General features: G+C 50.3%; 3 protein-coding genes across 5 annotated transcripts in view; 2 read left to right on the top strand and 1 right to left on the bottom strand.

Annotated features, from left to right (window-relative positions):
- Positions 1-17569, bottom strand: part of LOC119843336 (butyrophilin subfamily 1 member A1-like) — a 1931986-nt gene that overhangs the window by 1243355 nt on the left and 671062 nt on the right. The window lies entirely within an intron of this gene.
- The window catches only part of LOC119843287 (zinc finger protein 850-like), a 1467609-nt gene that overhangs the window by 1369721 nt on the left and 80319 nt on the right, over positions 1-17569 (top strand). The window lies entirely within an intron of this gene.
- The window catches only part of LOC119843319 (zinc finger protein RFP-like), a 555398-nt gene that overhangs the window by 532943 nt on the left and 4886 nt on the right, over positions 1-17569 (top strand). Inside the window, exons 1-5 of one of the 3 annotated variants that reach the window (XM_038372538.2) lie at positions 8975-9477; positions 11981-12076; positions 12820-13050; positions 13703-13725; positions 15584-15699. The exons of 1 other annotated variant lie outside the window; for it this stretch is intronic. In XM_038372538.2, the coding sequence (XP_038228466.1) occupies positions 9061-9477; positions 11981-12076; positions 12820-13050; positions 13703-13725; positions 15584-15699 (883 nt within the window). In that variant the 5' untranslated portion in view covers positions 8975-9060. Of the gene's footprint in view, positions 1-8974; positions 9478-11980; positions 12077-12819; positions 13051-13702; positions 13726-15583; positions 15700-17569 lie in introns of those variants that run through there. One more of the 3 variants, XM_043496859.1, reaches the window with a different exon arrangement.

The raw sequence follows: 17569 nt of genomic DNA, 5'->3' as shown, positions 1-17569 counted from the left end.
TGATCACTACCCGTTGAGCCCGACAATCTAGCCAGCTTTCTACCCACCTTATAGTGCATTCATCCAGCCCATACTTCCTTAACTTGCTGACAAGAATGCTGTGGGAGACCGTGTCAAAAGCTTTGCTAAAGTCAAGAAACAATACATCCACTGCTTTCCCTTCATCCACAGAACCAGTAATCTCATCATAAAAGGCGATTAGATTAGTCAGGCATGACCTTCCCTTGGTGAATCCATGCTGACTGTTCCTGATCACTTTCCTCTCCTCTAAGTGCTTCAGGATTGATTCTTTGAGGACCTGCTCCATGATTTTTCCAGGGACTGAGGTGAGGCTGACCGGCCTCTAGTTCCCAGGATCCTCCTTCTTCCCTTTTTTAAAGATGGGCACTACATTAGCCTTTTTCCAGTCATCCGGGACTTCCCCCGTTCGCCACGAGTTTTCAAAGATAATGGCCAAGGGCTCTGCAATCACAGCCGCCAATTCCCTCAGCACTCTCGGATGCAATTCGTCCGGCCCCATGGACTTGTGCACGTCCAGCTTTTCTAAATAGTCCCTAACCACCTCTATCTCTACAGAGGGCTGGCCATCTCTTCCCCATTTTGTGTTGCCCAGCACAGCAGTCTGGGAGCTGACCTTGTTAGTGAAAACAGAAGCAAAAAAAGCATTGAGTACATTAGCTTTTTCCACATCCTCTGTCACTAGCTTGCCTCCCTCATTCAGTAAGGGGCCCACACTTTCCTTGGCTTTCTTCTTGTTGCCAACATACCTGAAGAAACCCTTCTTGTTACTCTTGACATCTCTTGCTAGCTGCAGCTCCAGGTGCGATTTGGCCCTCCTGATATCTTTCCTACATGCCCGAGCAATATTTTTATACTCTTCCCTGGTCATATGTCCAACCTTCCACTTCTTGTAAGCTTCTTTTTTATGTTTAAGATCCGCTAGGATTTCACCATTAAGCCAAGCTGGTCGCCTGCCATATTTACTATTCTTTCGACTCATCGGGATGGTTTGTCCCTGTAACCTCAACAGGGATTCCTTGAAATACAGCCAGCACTCCTGGACTCCCTTCCCTTTCATGTTAGTCCCCCAGGGGATCCTGGCCATCTGTTCCCTGAGGGAGTCAAAGTCTGCTTTCCTGAAGTCCAGGGTCCGTATCCTGCTGGATAAGTCTTATCCTGCTGGGATAAGATTAAGTCAGGGAAGCATCGAAAGCAAAGAGACTACCCCGGAGCGGTAACACCCTAGCTCTTCTCCTCAGTGATCACAACAAGATTGGGGAGCGAGCCCCTCAGGCATCCTGGGGCCAACCTTGTTGGGGTTACAGGGAGAAGACTAGAGTGGAAGGGGAGTCCTTGAGGTCATGCAGGTCTCTGGGTAAAGAGAATGGGAGCGAGGACTCAGATCCTTTCGTTAGCCAGTTCCACCAGGGCCATGTAAAGTTCCCTACAATAGTGGGACCATTCCTATGCTTACCTCTGTGCATATTTATTTGTTTTTCCTAAAGTTAATTAAGTATTTTAGGGAAAAGCGTCAGAGCGGCCACCAGTGAGAGCTGCTGGGCGCATTCTGAGGCCACCAGAAATTTAGTCATGAGAACCCCTGGGCTAGATGATCATGATGGTCTCTTCTGACCTTAAAGTCTATGAGTGTAACAGAAGCCAGACACAAAGAGGCAAAGCGCAGTGCAGGGGATATTGCTATGACCCAGGAGCAGCTGGGATGCGGCTCTGGGAGCAATCACTGGGGTCAGTCCCGGCATCAGGAAGTGAATTGCAGCCACTGCGGTGACTCTGATTCCCAGGCTCCTAGCAAGATCCCTGAGCTCCAGAGGCAGCAGCTGGGACCCCAGAGCCCTGGCTGCAGCTGGGAAAGGGGAATCTCCACAGGGACATTCTCGCTGCTCCCCAGGAGCTTCTCCCAGGGCAGAGTCCCTAGCCTGGCCAGGGCCCCCTTCCTGGCCCAGCCCCGGACCCCAGGGCGGGCACCGCTTGGAGGGAAGGTAAGAGAGACCCGCGCCCTCTCCCCCGAGACTGGTGACCCCCCATCACACCCTGGCTGCAGAGGGAGGGTTTGGCCCCAGGCTGCTCCCAGTGGAGCTGGCTGCAATTCCCTGTCTTGGGCCCAGGAAAGCTGCCAGCAGCTCCCAGTGTGTGCAGGGCAGGGGGAGCCAGCCCATGCCATGCTGGGGGCTGGGACAGATACACATGGGGGGCAGAGGGGGGTGAGCTGGAAGGGGGCTCAAGAGGAGCAGGGTGTAGATAAGGGAGGATTGAGGGGGTGAAGGGGGATGCAGGGGGCAGGATGGTATGGGGGGCAGGGGGTGACTGAAGGGAGGATGGAGGGATGCAGGAGAATCTGGGGAGACTTCTGGGGCAGATGGGAACAGGGCTTCAATAGAAAGAAACTCTGAATTGGGGGCACTGCAAAGGAAAGGAGGGATATGCGGAGGGGACGCTGGGTGAGACCGTGAAAGCAAGAGCAGACTGGCTGGGGAAGGAGGAGAGACAGGGTAGGGGTCGGGGATAATGAGAGGGAGAGATACAAGGGCAGCTCCCCCACCCCATGGGGCAGGAGAGGGTGAGAGGCTGCCCCACCCACCAGCCAGAGAGGAAATATTTTACCCTAAATACTCATTGAAGCTTTGGGGGTAGGTGGAGGCTTCCACCTAAAGGCTCAGAAGTTACAAGGCAAATATCCAGACACCCTCCCTGCACCCACACACAGACACCCTGCTCCAATTTATTATTTTCAGACACACTCATGATTTTGGGGTCTATCTCCTGAGTGTTCGGGGCTGCCCAGGGCTCTGGTCTGATTTCCGGGCAGGATTCAGATCTCAGCCACACTGACCGGAGTCACTGCTGGCTCTGGCAGGGGGGTGAGTGCGGATGGGCCAGTGTGATCAACTTCTGCCTGCCTGTCCCTGGGGGCTGCAGGGGCAGGACAGGGAGGCTCAGTCTTTAGCTGCTGCCACCAGAGGACTCCGGTTATTGCTAAGGGAGAGGAGGAGGCTGGTGTGTGTCTTTCTGTTCTCCTGATATTAGAGCCCTTGAATTGAGCTGCCTGGGTCAGACACTGCTGCCTCCTCTACCTGAGAGCCCAGAGTGTGAAACTGCTGCTCCCCAGTGGGGTCTGTGTTTCATTAACCCAACCTCTCTGCCCAGCCTAAGTGGACGCTTTCTCCAGAGCCTGGAACCATCCTCTGGGGTAACCCAAGTGCTGCCCACATCGGTCCCTGAGCCAGAGCCCATAGGTGACTGGGAGAGACCGGGGGGAAAGGGCTGGGGCTGGGCAGGACAGTGACTCTGCACAAAGAGCCTCTTTCAGGGACCTGCTGGTGAGTTTGTACCAGACGGGGAGGGGCTCCCCCTGTGCCTGCGGGTCCCAGAGCTGCTGCCCTCAGTGACACAGCCAGGCTCACACTGGAGAGCGAACGCCCATGGGAACGGGACAGTCCCCAGTTCTCCCAGGCAGAGGGGAAAGGGAAGAGGAATGGGGAGACCAAAAGCAGCAGAAGGAGCAAGAAGTGGGGAGGGAGGATCCCAGCTCCCAGACCTGCCCGGATCCATTCCCTGCATCATCCCTGGGCAGCTTGACTCTCCTGGGAACAAGAGGAGGAGCTGACAGAGGAAAAGCCAGGTTCTGCCACCAGTCAAGTCACTGCGTTGCTGGTGGGACACACTGCCCTCTGGGGGGTGGGATTCCCCCTGATATTGGCCCCAGGTGGGTCCTTTGATTCTGCTCTTTTCTAACATTTGTTCAGTGCTGGTGGGAGGGGCCAGGTCTGTGTTGGAATAAAGTGACTGAGGGTTTTCCCAGCGTGGCAGAGCCCAGAGCATCTCCCTTCCACTCCCAGCCGGGATCCCCCTGTCATGGAAATGAGGAGAAGGACACTTGGGCCTTCACTCTAGACACCTGTCCCCATCCCCCATTTTCTACCAGCCCCAGGCTGGGCTCCCCCACTTACCTGGGGCTGTTCCATGAAGAGTGAGTGTCCCTGCAGGCTGGTAACTCTTCCCGTCCCCAAATCTCCCAGGGCGCTGGGCTCTGGGGGATCAAACATTAAGGGACCAGGGTGATGGGTTATGGGGAGGAAACTGGGTATTGAAGGTGAAGCTGTGAAATGAGGAGCTGGGTGCTGGGGCTATCGAGTGTTTGGGGATCATGGGATAAGAAGCGAGGGAGTGCACAGGGGTAGAGAGGTGCTGTCTCTCCTCACTCACCCCCTCTGCTCCTTCTCCCTGCCCCCTCTGCATTCAAACAACACCATTAGGAGAGACTGATTCCCACAGGGCCTTTTGTTGGAAGTCTGGATTTCCCTCCTCTGCTACTGCAGCATCAGGAGAGGGAAGCAGCATTTCCTAGTGGATAGAGCACTGGCCTGGGACTCAGGAGATCTAAACTCTGTTCCCAACTCTGCCAGAAGCTTGCGGAGTGACCTGTGACAAATCTGTGCCTTCCAGAGAGGGAATAAATGGGGAGTGATGATATCAGCCTCCGATTGTCTGTCTAGGGCAGGAAAAGTGGTTGGGATTAGCTAGTGTGTCTCCTTTGTTTCTCCGTCTCTTTTTCAAGTCTAGACTGACCCTGAGCATCCCCTTTGGAGTGAGATTGTCTCATACCCAGACATCCTCACATTTCTCCTGGTTAGACTGAAAAGCACACTGGATTGTTCCGGAAGCTGCAAGCAGGAACTTTCTTCCTGGACCAGAAGATCACCATGGGGAAGTCAAAATCCCCATTGTGATCCTGGGAGACCCTGCCTACCCCTTTATGCCGTGGCTTGTGAAGTCATACACAGAGTATCTTGACAGCAGCAAGGAGTGGTTCAACAACAGACTGAGCAAGTGCAGAATGACTGTTGAGAGTGCTTTTGGCCATTTAAAGGCCTGCTGGCACTGCCTATATGGGAGGCTGGGCCTGGCCGATGACAATATTCCTATGCTTATAGCCGCGTGCTGTACGCTTCATAATATTTGTGAAGGGAAGGGTGAAAGCTGCACTTAGGGCTGGACCACTGAGGCTCAGTGCCTGGCGGCTGAATTTGAACATCCAGACACCAGGGCTATTAGAGGGGCACAGCATGGGGCCATAAGGATCAGGGATGACTTGAGATAGCAATTTTAAGCTGAAAGCTAATAATGTCTGTTGCTATGCTCATTACATTCAATGCTTGTAATGCTAGTAGGTCATTTGGATTGGTGTGGACGATGCACTGTGATGGTTTAATAAAATTGCCTGTTGCTTTACAGGGCTATATTTGCTTTCAGTTAATAGAATAAAGTTTTCAAACCAAAACTATTCTTTTATTAAACAACAGTAACTAGAAGAGAGAGACAACCAAAAACTTCATCAGCACTGTAGGGGATGGGGGAAGTGAAGGTCCCAGGAGGAGGTAGGATCCCGGGACAGTTAAAGATTTGTGTATGTCCAGGAATCATATGCAGCCTTGTCCACTGGAGTAGAGTGCAGCAGGTACTGTACTTCAGCAGAGCTAAACTGCAGAGTAATGGGTGTTAAGTGCAGTGGGTACTGGGTGTCCTCAGGGTGAACTGTGAGGGGGCAGGTACAGAATGCAGCGGGTAGTGACTGGAGCCAGGATGCTGATAAGAGTGCATTAGCAGTGTCGGGAGACTTGCTGTCCCGCCACTCCTTCAGTTCTTGTTTTTTGACCGCGGAGTGCTGCATAACTCCATGGGGAAAGTCCTCTCTAGTTTTTCGTGGCCGCTTTCTAATCCTGCGCAGCCATTCAGCCGGCGATAACAAAGAGGGAGGCTGGGCTCCCAAGGTCAGATCTGTGAAGTCAAAATGAAACATTGTACAGATGCACTATTGTTTGCAACACACAGAGCACCGAATCAGTGTTTTAAAACACAACTTCTATTCACATACCTATCACTAACTGGCTGACCCCAGGCAAGTACACATGAGCCACAAGACCTCTAAAATGGTGAGTAACCACAGGGGAATTCAGTGTTCCAGGACACTAATGTGCACTGGACACGTGGCTCTTGGGGAGAGCCAGCACTGTAGGGCGGGCAGCATTACAATCATTACTGTCCCCACATTTTCCATAGCCTGTGTTCATTATGAAAGATATCTCGCTGCTGAGGGTTAGCAGGGAATCAAGGGAGGGTCTTCTCCAACCCTGTGTCTTCCGCCCTGGCCCTTATGCGGCTCGCCTATGTGCAGCAACGGTCCCTTCCCCGCCCAGTGATGGCCGAGTGGTGCGGGAACGTTACCTTTAATGGGGCAAGAAACAAAGCAGCTCTGCCAAAGGACCTGTGGCAGTGGATTGCCCAGTATTACTCCATGAGAGTTTCATGGAGATCTCTGAGGCAGATTCCCATGAAGTGAGAGAGTCCATCAACACCCTGTTCCGCCGCTCTTCCTAGGCATGTGGTGGCACGCACATCGCACAGACGCAAGGCAGCCTTCTGCAGATCCCTCCCGCAAGCTCAGTGCACAGACACAAGACGGCCTTCTCCAGCCCTCCTCCCCTCCAACAACTTGCTTCAGCGATTCCCCAAATCAAAGCCACTTACTAGGGGCCTCCTGTCCAGTTTCCGCTTTGCCAAACTCCGACCGCTGTGACTGGCTAGCCTCCTCCTGGGTAGAGAAGAGCTCCTGGCTGCATGCATCTGTGAACACAAAGTCATCCTCTGTCTCTGGGTCCCCGTCCCCCTCCATATCCCCATCCACGATTTCCTCCTTCTGGTTCAGTCCACTCTCAATTGTCCCCTGAGCCGCCGAAGTATCCACGGTGGTTTCTGCGGTGGAGGTGGGGTCACCGCCGAGTATCATGTCCAGCTCTTTGTAGTACCGGCAGCTCGTGGGCGCAGCAACGGAGTGGCAGTTTGCCTCCCGCACCTTGAGGTAGGCGTTCCACAGCTCCTTCGCTTTGAACCTGCATTCCAATGTGTCCCGGTCATGGCCCCTTTCCTTCATGAAAGCGTGATATCTGTCCGAAGGTATCATAATTCCTACAGCTGGAGCAGAGCAGAGACTGGACAGTCTCCTCTCCCCAAATGCCGATGAGATCCAGCAGCTTGGCATTGCTCCAAGCGGGGGATCACCTGGTGCGTGGAGTAGGCCTGGTCACTTGCAAAGAGGCGCTGAGACCACTGCATGCATCACTGAGCAAACAGGAAGGAGACTTTCAAAATTCCCAAGGAATTTAGAGGTTGGGGCTGACGGTTTATTCACCTGAGGGCAGGACAGTAGAGATCAAACCGATGACCAGAGATGTGAGAACAGGCGTTGTGGGACACCTCCCAGAGGCCAATCGCAGTGCTGTAATCGACCAGGGTGTCTACACTGGCACCGCGGTGCTGTAGCCCTGGCGCAGAAAGCTGTACGCCTCTCATCGGGGATGGCTTTTATACAGCGATACAACTGCGCAGCTTCTGCACACAAAGTGGCTTAGCAGTGTGTACACCTCAGGAGTTTCACCGCAGAAAGCTGTTTTATTGTGCAGAAACTTGCCAGTGTAGACAAAGCCTCAGTGCTCACTTTAACAAAAGTCAGTTTCTTGCTCTTATGGCTCTCATGCCCCACCCCCCATGTTTCCTTCAGCCAACCTCCTGATTTTTGATTACATGGTGCTGGCAATACTGCCTTGGCAGTGATCAGTTTGTGTTTTCAGGCCTGGCTTCTCCAGCAAAGGCTCTAAGGACCTAAATATAAAAATGAACATTCTAATTTGTCTCTTTAGTTCACCCCCGATTCTGGGGGGCTGTGCTCATTTGCTACTTAGGCCCACAGCCTGGCTCCATGCGCATTCCCACACCTTGCCGTCTTTGTCTACTTCCTTTTCTGTTAACTGTGCTAAATTAGGGGGCTTTCCATGGGTAGCGGATAGAGATTTAAGGTCTGAATTCTCAGTGGCACAGTCTTGCCAATCCCAAACCTTTAAAAATCATGAGTCAGGACCCCCAAAATTATGTGATTGCCTTTTATGAGACATAAAAATAATAATAAATGTTGAGTTCTTTCTGTTTGCATTCTGGTTTCTCAGACCTTTAGGCTTCACTCAGATCACATTTTTAAGTTTTTCTCTGCAACCAAGAGAGCTAGAAACTTCCTTTGTTTAGGAAATGAAAGCCAAAAGTCTCACCTCATCACATGCTTCCAGGAGCTGGGGCTTTAACAAACACACCAAATATCATAAGACTAATTGTAAAATCATGAGTGTTCGTGACACTGTGGCCCCTTTATACTGAGCCAGAGCAGCGTTAGTGTAAATGAGAATCAGGCCTTTGAAACATTGATTCCAGCTAAACCAAGTTTTTGGCCTGTGGATTTAATATGACTAGATTTAGGAGAATTAGATTATATCAGCAGTTGTCTGTAATCGTTGATTTCACTTTGCACACACAAACTGATGAAAAAATATTTCCATTGATAATAATTTAAATTTACAAATAGGGACAGTAAGAAAAATGCTGCATGAGTTTGACTTAAGGATGTTTACTTAGTACATTTTGAAATGTGATGCTGACATTTGTGTTTTAATGGTTACAAAGTTTTCACTTGTTGAATCTCAGTATCTACTGTCATTAAATAATTATTGCATGACCAAAATATTGTTTGACCCCTCCCCATAAATTCCCACAAATGTGAACATTTAAATTGATAAAAACTATGCAACTGTGCAAGTTGAAATAGATAAATATAAAAAAATATTTAAAAATAAATGTTATCTGTCAAAACGATATATTAATTCAAATTAATTCTGCCCAAGCCTAAATATCACTCCTTAGACACACAGTTCTGCAAGCTCGTCAGGACAGGTGGATGGATTCTGATGTCCATGTGAAGCCCCAGTGACCCTCCACACCAACACAGGGGGCTGATTGCAGGACCAGAGCCCTAGAGGGGTACATTTTTCATGAAAGCCTCCAGGGCGTAGTATTACCAGTTGGGAGTTGGCTCTTTCCAATTCAGCAAACAGAGTGAATCAGTTCCAGGAAGGGAAACACCTCCTTGCTGCTGCAGGCGGGGCATTGTGTGAACTCAGGAAATTGAAACTTACCCTGTTACTCTGCCCTAAGTGAGCCATGGCTGCAGAGAACCCCGTGGAAAGTCTCCAGGAGGAAGCGACATGTCCCGTCTGTCTGGAGTATTTCACACACCCTGTCACTCTGGAGTGTGGGCACAATTTCTGTCGAGCCTGCATCGCCCAGTGCTGGGAGGGACCTGACACAGCCGCCTCCTGCCCTCAGTGCAGAGAAACGGTGCAACAGAGAAACCTCAGGCCCAACAGGCAGCTGGCAAACATGGTAGAAATTGCCAAGCGGCTGAGTTTCCAGGCAGCAAAAGGAGCAGGAGGGGACAGGGTGTGTGGGGAACACCAGGAGACTCTGAAACTGTTCTGTGAAGAGGATCAAACCCCCATCTGTGTGATCTGCAGAGAGTCCCGGGCTCACCGCGCTCACAGGGTGGTTCCTATAGAGGAGGCTGCCCAGAAGTACAAGGTAGGGAATTGCTGTCAAGTTTAATGGATAATAATTTTGGATTTTAATTACAGGCTGATTTCACTGAAAGTTGCCTGTCACAGGTGTGACACATCATTCAGCTCTGTAAAGCCGTCATTGTATGGGAGATGCTATAACAAAATAAATGATCAGCTAGCATGGGAAGAAAGGCAAAAAATGAAGTCTTTAAAGATATCTGATGTGGGAAACTTTTCTCTAAGATTTTCAATTCTTTTCAAAACTATCTTTCACTGTTAATTGCAGCTGTTAATTGATCAGTGAGGTTTAAATCACAAGAGCTGCAGGCCAGTCTACGTGAGTGTTACCTTCAACCTGGAAAAGGGAAATTACAAGATGTTGTTACAGATTTGTTTAATAGAATTTATTATTATTATCTTTATTTGCGTCACAGTAGCCCTAATAGACCACAAATGAGATCTGGGCCCCACACAAAACACAGTGAGGGACAATCCCTGCCTTGAGCAGTTTACAGTCTAAGTAAGCAAGGGTGTTAAGGGAAACTGAGGCACAAAGAGAGACAGTGAGTTGCCCAGGGTCACCCAGCATGTCAGTGGCCAAGCTCAGCATAGAACCCAGCTCTCCCTTGCCCCAGTCCAGGGCCCGAACCAGCAGGCCACGCTGCCACCTCAGTATCAGCCCCCTGTGAAGAAGTTTGTCCATTAGGAGGGAAAGACTCCTCGATAAAGGTCCCAGCCCCAGGCCCAGCAGGGAGATGGGGTTTCTCACTGGGATTCTGAACTCCTGTGTTGCTCCATCAGGGGTTAAACTCCAATGCCAGCCTGTACTAGAGGAGCTCACTGTGCTAAACACTAGCTGGACCCCAAACACCTTGAGTCCACCCACAAAAGGGCTCCAGACAGTGCAGGGCTGTGCCAAATACCATGGGGATTAGACTGGATTGTAGCAAATAACTCCTTGGCGGTGCTGACCTGTGTCAATCTGGACTGTACTAGTGTGTATGTGGGCAAGGACCAGCCAAAGGGGTTCCATTAGCCCCACCTGCCGCCTTTGGAAATCTCCCAGAATCCACTGCTTCTGGGACCTTTACCAGGGCATGGGATAGGGAGGTACCTACCCAGAAGACATGGCCTCTGAAAAGGTTTAGGACAGCACTAGGGCAATCCCCAGCTGTTCTTTATACAAATCTGCATTTCTAATTAGGGTGGCCACAGATACACCCTCAGAATACGGGACATCCCCCCGCCTGCTTGCATGGGCCCACCCTGCCTTTGTCATTCTGCATGGAGGTGCCCCCCTGCTGGTGTCCTTCATGCATCCTCAGTTTCCTCCCAGGGCTGGATTTCCCATCAGCACAGTTGGCATGTGCCTAGGGGCACTAGCATTCTAGGGGCAGCTAAAATTTCAAATGTTGCTGCTTCTGGGTCCCAGAGGAGGATGGGGCCAGCTGAGGGGGAGACGGCCCCACGCAACCGTGCTGGAGGGCTCCTCGCTCAGCCCTGCAGACACTTCCCATTAGGGCCAGTGAGTGGGGGCAGGGCACAGGAGAGCTGGGTGTCTAGGAGGGTTTGTGGAGTGGCTCTGGGCAGTGAGGGGGTGGGGAGGGCTAGGCAGTGAGGTGGCAGTGGGGGGGGTCTGTGAGGAGGCACTGGGAAGTTGTGGGGGGGCTGTGCAGGGGGCACTGGGCAGTGGGGTGCCTAAACATTAAAAGTGGTGGTACCCCTACTTCCCACAGGGGTTAGGAGCTCCAAGTCACTGCAGGCGGTGGGGGTACTCTGCAGCTTCCACATGTCACAGGCAGCAGGGGACCCTAGAGCTCCGAGTCCCTGCAGGCCGGGGAAGGGAGCTCGGACACGAGGCCCCCGCAACTGCCCAGCTACTGGGAGCAGTGTGGGGACCCCGCCGGGAGCATGCAAGCTGTAAATCCAGCTCTGTTTCCTCGTCTCTCTCTCATTTTCACCAGACAAAGCCACATCCAGTGCTAAGTCCCTATGGACAGGAATAGGGCTCCACCAATCTGGGACTGCACAGCTTCAAACCAGACGAATGGCCCCCTGACCTCTCATGGGGTTTGCCCTGGGGTTTAGACCAGCTTTGCCCAACCAGTGCAATCCCCAGGTCTTCAGGGCTGAAATCCCAGCCCATATTTAAACCCTGGTGGCTTCTGGGATTTGTATCACTTTGTTCATTAAGCCTTCTCGAACACAGGTTTATTGATCCATCCCCAAGTGACTCCAGAGTCCTGTTATGCGCTACACTACTAATCTATTCATAAATACCAAAAAAGCTTGGTTACAAATGAGATCTCTCTCTAATTAAAAAAAAAAATTGAACCTGAATTGCTAACAAGTCTGAATACAACACACTCCCAGTCTCCACTGAGAAGGTTTCATCTCCTTGGTGGTCCTGACGTCACAAAGTGATTAGAACCAACCAATCTGAGGGTTTGGATGGAAAAACATCCAGCTCCACACCCTTCTCAACCCTCCAAATAAAACCTCCCAAATCATTTCTGTTTCTTCAGGAAAAAATCCAGGCCCAACTGAAGGCTCTGAGGGAAGAGCGAGAAAAGCTGCTGGGATTGAAAGTGACTGGAAAGGGGAAAAGCCGGGAGTATCTGGTAGGTGCCTGTTATTAACCAGCAGGGACTGGCAGTGGGAGGTCTGTTTGGAGGCAGATTCCTCTTTGGCCCTGATGAATGTTGACGTGTGTGTGTTTCCCTATGATCATGAATTCCTGGGTTAGATTCATGTGTAGACAAGCCCTAAACTTCCATTTCAGTTAGTAAGTGAATGTCTAGCCCTTGTGGCTTTCATAGAAATCCCCACAAGTGAACTGAATGTCACATATGAAGTGCTGTCCACTGTGTCTGGTGATTGCTTGGCGTTGTTAAAATGTTTGTTTCTTTTAACTCTCCTGGCATTTCTGTCAGTGTAGTGCTGAGTCCTGCCACCTGCTGCTCTGGGTCTGAGTTTTCAGAGACCATGAATAACAGAATATGCTAACATGACAGACATGGAAACATCCCTTTCAGAGATACAGGGGCCAAAGGGGAAGGTGTGAGAGAATCCTCTGCCTAGTACCCATAGGGTAGAGTCAAATGTCAAATGTCAGAAATCTTAGGATAGCATTTGATGAAGTGAGCTGTAGCTCACAAAAGCTTATGCTCAAATAAATTTGTTAGTCTCTAAGGTGCCACAAGTACTCCTTTTCTTTTTGCAAATACAGACTAACACGGCTGCTACTCTGAAGGAAATCTTAGGATTCTCAACAAAGTTTTCCCTCCCCCACACTCAGCTCTCCATGAAAGGGCCCCAGGCTCCATCCATGTCCCTGACTAGCCCTTTCCCTATTTTTATACAGAAACAAACACAAACCGAGAGGCAGAAGATTGTGTCTGAATTTCAGCAACTGCGGTGGTTCCTGGAGGAACAAGAGCGACTCCTGCTGGCCCAGCTGGAGAAGCTGGACGAGGAGATTATGAGGATACAAAATGAAAATTTCAGTAAATGCTCAGAGGAGATTTCCCGTCTCAGTGAGCTGACCAGTGAGATGGAGGGGAAGTGTCAGAAGCCAGCGAGTGAATTCCTGCAGGTGAGACTGAGTGAGAAACAGAGATGCCGACTCTGTGGCTCCATGGATGGAGCACCCATGTAAAAAAATTAGCAGGTGCTTAGCACCCACCAGCAGCCAGCTCCCCTCCCTCCCAGTGCCTCCTGTCTGCCACAATCAGCTGTTCCGCAGTGTGCAGGAGGTGCTGGGAGGGAGGGGGAGGATCGGGAATAGGGTGTGCTTGGGAGAGGGCACAGAAAGAGGCGGGGAAGAGGCAGGGTGGGGGCAGAGTGGGAGCAGGAAGAGGAGGGGCAGGGGTGTGGCATTGGGGGAAGGGGTGGAGTGGGGGCAGGGTCTGGGGTTGAGCACCCCCAGGGACAATTGGAAGCCAGCGCCTGTAGTTAGAAACATCCCAGATCCCCACACGGGGAAGGGCGGGCTTCTGAATCGTAAGAACTGGAGTCCAGCAGTCGGAAATCTCAGTGTAACTTGGCGTGTGCATTCCTGTTCTTTGGAGCGTTACAGACACATTGATATTAGAGATGGAAAAGCCCCATTAGCTCAGGGAATCCATGGTCTGGGGTCAGGGCAAGGCCTCTCTTCACCATATTTGAAGAATCCCTTCCCTGGGATCCCCTGTGTGTGCTTGTCAGATGGGACTGAAATTCCCTCTCTCTCTCTCTCTCTCCTATAGGATGTCAGAAGCACCTTGAGCAGGTACGTGGCTCTCTCTCCCTCCCCCTCACATTTCACAACACTGGGAAAGAGCTTGGTGGTGATGTTAGTGTGACTTTCTACACCTTGGGGGAGCACTCTGTAACCCCAGAGTCCTCATTTACATATAATTGTGATATTGCACATAAAGCATGCCATGTGAGGTATCACGGGAAAGGTTATGATCTGCTGAAACCCACTGTGCCATCTAAATGTGTATATCGTCAATACATATGAAGTTATGAGAATGTGTTGTATGCTTGTCTCTAAAATATGCTGTGACTTTGGGAGATGCCCAGATACTAGCTATCCAGAGAGAATGACAAGGGAGGTAACCAACACCTGGGTGTGTACTGAACAGACAACACCAGACATTTTCCAGCAAGGGAGCTACAATGCGATGACTCACTTGCATAAGACCACACTAGTGCAATTGCTCAACCTTGCCTGTGGACTCAGCAATGCCCACGAGAGAATGTCTGGACTTGTGTTCTCCAAGCACATGGGCTAAGGGTATAAAACAGAACACAGGGGGCCCATGCTTGGTCTTTCTCCTGCCCCCACCTATGCTGCAAGCAACCAAGACACTGAGAAGGCTTAAGACTCCAACAGAGCAGGCTGGCCCAGATTTTAAGGGTGAAATCTGTGTACTATGAATTCCAATATCCAGTTGGGTGAGAAAAAATGCTTAATCTAGATGTTGCCCAGTCTAATAGTGTTGAGAGTTTAGACTGCGTGCTTATATTTTATTTTATTTTGGTAACTAATTCTGACTTTTTGTCTATCACTTATAGTCACTTAAAATCTATCTTTTGTAGTCAATAAACTTCTTTTACTGGTTATCTTTACCAGTGAGTTTGTAGGAAGTGTGTGGTAAATCTGCTCAGGTTTTGCAAAGGCTGGTGTATATCCGCTTTCCCTTGATGAAGTGGTGAACCAAATAATAAATTAGACAGTATAGTCCTGAGGTACAGTGCTGGGTGCTGGAAGCTGGGATGTGGGGTGGGGGAATGTGGCTGGTGCTTTTCTCTGTGTGATTTGTGAGTGGCTCTGGGAGCATTCAGGCAATCTAGCTGGGTGTGGGGCTCCACAAGCTGCTGTGCTGAGTGATCACAGCGCCTGGAGGGGCTTGCTGCTTGTCACGAGCAAGGCATTATGAGAGACAGCCCAGGCTGGAGAGAATTAAGGGGGTGCAGCAGTTTCACAGTCCCAGGCTGTACCCCAGGGAGCCCATCACAGTTAGCACCATATCTCCCCAGGGCTCTACAACAAAATGTGTGGTGAAGGTCACATGTTGGATACAAATCTCTCTGATCAACTTCATCCTGAGGTTCTCACCTTTGTAAAGAAGACTTTGGAATTATCCATTCAGTGGGGAAGACTGACCTCAAGTATTTCCTAGAGGCTGTCTCAGGATTATGGGGATGGAATATGGACCTGTCACTGCTGGAGCACTGGTTACCATTCAGCACAGGGCAGTGGTGATCAAGAGTCTTCCCCACCTGAGAATTGTTTGGAGACCTATGTGGAATGAATTGGGGAGTGGGGAGTTGGTGTCTCAGTCTAGTTCCTAGTGGGCAGATTTCTACAGCACTTTACCTGGGAACCTGCTGTCCCCCAGAGCATGGAGGCCATAGAGTGAATTGGCCATAGAGACTCAATTCCCCTTTTATCCTCAGAGCAGGTCTCTCCAGGCCAGAGTTGAAGAAGATTAATGGGTCCTTGGAGGGGAATGTTGCACCTGAGGCTGGGAGAAGTAGAGGAATTCTAACTCCAGGCCCATTAGAGTAACGACTCACCAGCAAGAATTTATAATAAGTCACGAAATGAAATATAATCATGTGAAATTGTTTCTCTCCAGGTGTGAGAAGGGAAAGTTCCAGCAGCCAGAGGAGATTTCTCCTGACCTTGAAGAGAGAGTCAGTGGTTTCTCCCAGAAAACTAATGCACTATCGGAGGCTCTAAGAAAGTTCAAAGGTACCTAGAAGGGATCTAGGATGGGAAATTGGGATCAGTGTCTGAGACTGTTGGAGGCGAATGGCACTGGTCTATTGGTTCATAATTAGATTATGCATCTATTTAATTGTTGGGTGAGAATGCCACACACTTGGGGTGCAAGTCACTCAGGTTGATTAATTCAACCCCTTATTTGTTCCAAAAGCATGTCTTGCCATTACAATTACTATTCAATTAAGAAATGACAGACATACTGAAAGAAATGCTGCCCAGTTACCTTCTTCAGGGGCATAGGCAGGCCATGATACATTTCTCCTATGATGCTCCATCTGCCCTTTACGTCTTATGTGTTACACACATCCAAATTATATATTTATTAGTTCTTTTCCAATCATCTTTGTGTGTTATTAATAGCATCGTGTATAACTCATACACTACACATGCATGAACTTTCTAATTGGCAGGGCTTTTGCTGTCCAAGCTATTTTCAAGTTATTCTTTTTTTGATTTGTTCATTATCACTAAGTACACACTGATCTGCACAGGTCACTTTGACCCTTTTCTCCACATAGGGGTTTTTGGACTTTGCTAACTGCTCCTTGGCAGTATGTTTTGGGTGCCTGTTGTCTTTAAGCACATTCTGGGGTCAGAACATCTCTTTGTCCCACTAAGTAACTTATGAACACGTCACATAATTATAAGGTCACTTAAGGCAACATTTCCCTTATGTCAAGCAAACGGCTCACCAGGCCAAAGCCAAGCCAGTCAGTACAAACGCACAATCTCCGTCTGTCCAAACTGCTGCATAAGAAATGACCCTTGTACCGATTCTCAATACTGAAGCTAATAACTAGTGGAAAGCAGATACTTTGAGCAGATGTACCAGAGCCCCAGGCATCAGGATGTCTCACAATAATTTCATGACTTACCAAAGGTCACAGCATTAAAGCTCACAATCACAAAATGGCCTAATTTGGGGCACCTGAGTTTCTCTCTCCCAAGGAGAGAGCTGCAGGGCAGGTGCTCCAGAGATGTTTAGCCACCACAGCTGCAGGGGGAGTCAGTGGGAGCTGCAGGTGCCCAACCCCTCTGAGAACCAGGCCCAGGGATATAAAGGCTACACTCAAAATCTAGACTCTACATGAAAAGCCACTTGTTAGAGCTGGCCCCAGCCCATCACTGGGCTCTGGTCCCGTAGGGCAGCTAGTCTGGGCCAAATGGGCCATAGGGAGGGAGAAAGCCCCTCCCCCACGGTGAGGGATCCCTCCAGCACAGCAGCCTCTGGTGCCTCCTCCCCAGCAGCTGCAGGCCCAAGGCGGGTTCCTGAGAGGGCCGGGAATGGGGTGGGGTGGGGGGTGGAAGAGGGAGGGGGTGGACGAGGGACAGAGGGACGTGGACGGTGTAAAGCTGGGCCTTGCGCACTCTGCACGCGGGGTAAGGCACCCGGGGGCCATTGTCACAGGGAGGTAGCTCTGGCTGGCTTCAGAACTTCCCTAGCCTGTGCCAAGGTCTGCACCGGCCCCTGCAGCCACTGAACAGCCCCTCCCCTCGCTCCTTTTGCCGGTACAGGGGTGAATCGAGCCCATGGAGTCAACCTTCCCCCTGCCTCAATGTTCACATGGATAAAATGATTTTATTATTATTCCTATTTCTGTCTATGGAGGACGAGGGCCCCATGGTGCTGCTCTCTGTAGAGACGCTGAGTAAACAGACCCAACAGCTCACAAATAGAACCAGGATTTCACAAACTCTGAACATCCCATTAGTGTCAAAGGGACCAAAGTGGGCAAAGTTACCTTTATGACAAAGTCTTTGTATGATCTGGGTCTAGGTTACGACAAAAGGCAGCAAGTGAATGAGAGAAAGCAGCTGGAGTCTGAACGGGGGGGGG

Source organism: Dermochelys coriacea, chromosome 14, assembly GCF_009764565.3.
Source record: "Dermochelys coriacea isolate rDerCor1 chromosome 14, rDerCor1.pri.v4, whole genome shotgun sequence".
NCBI lineage: Eukaryota > Metazoa > Chordata > Testudines > Dermochelyidae > Dermochelys > Dermochelys coriacea.
This window is presented reverse-complemented; position numbering and strand designations above follow the sequence as displayed.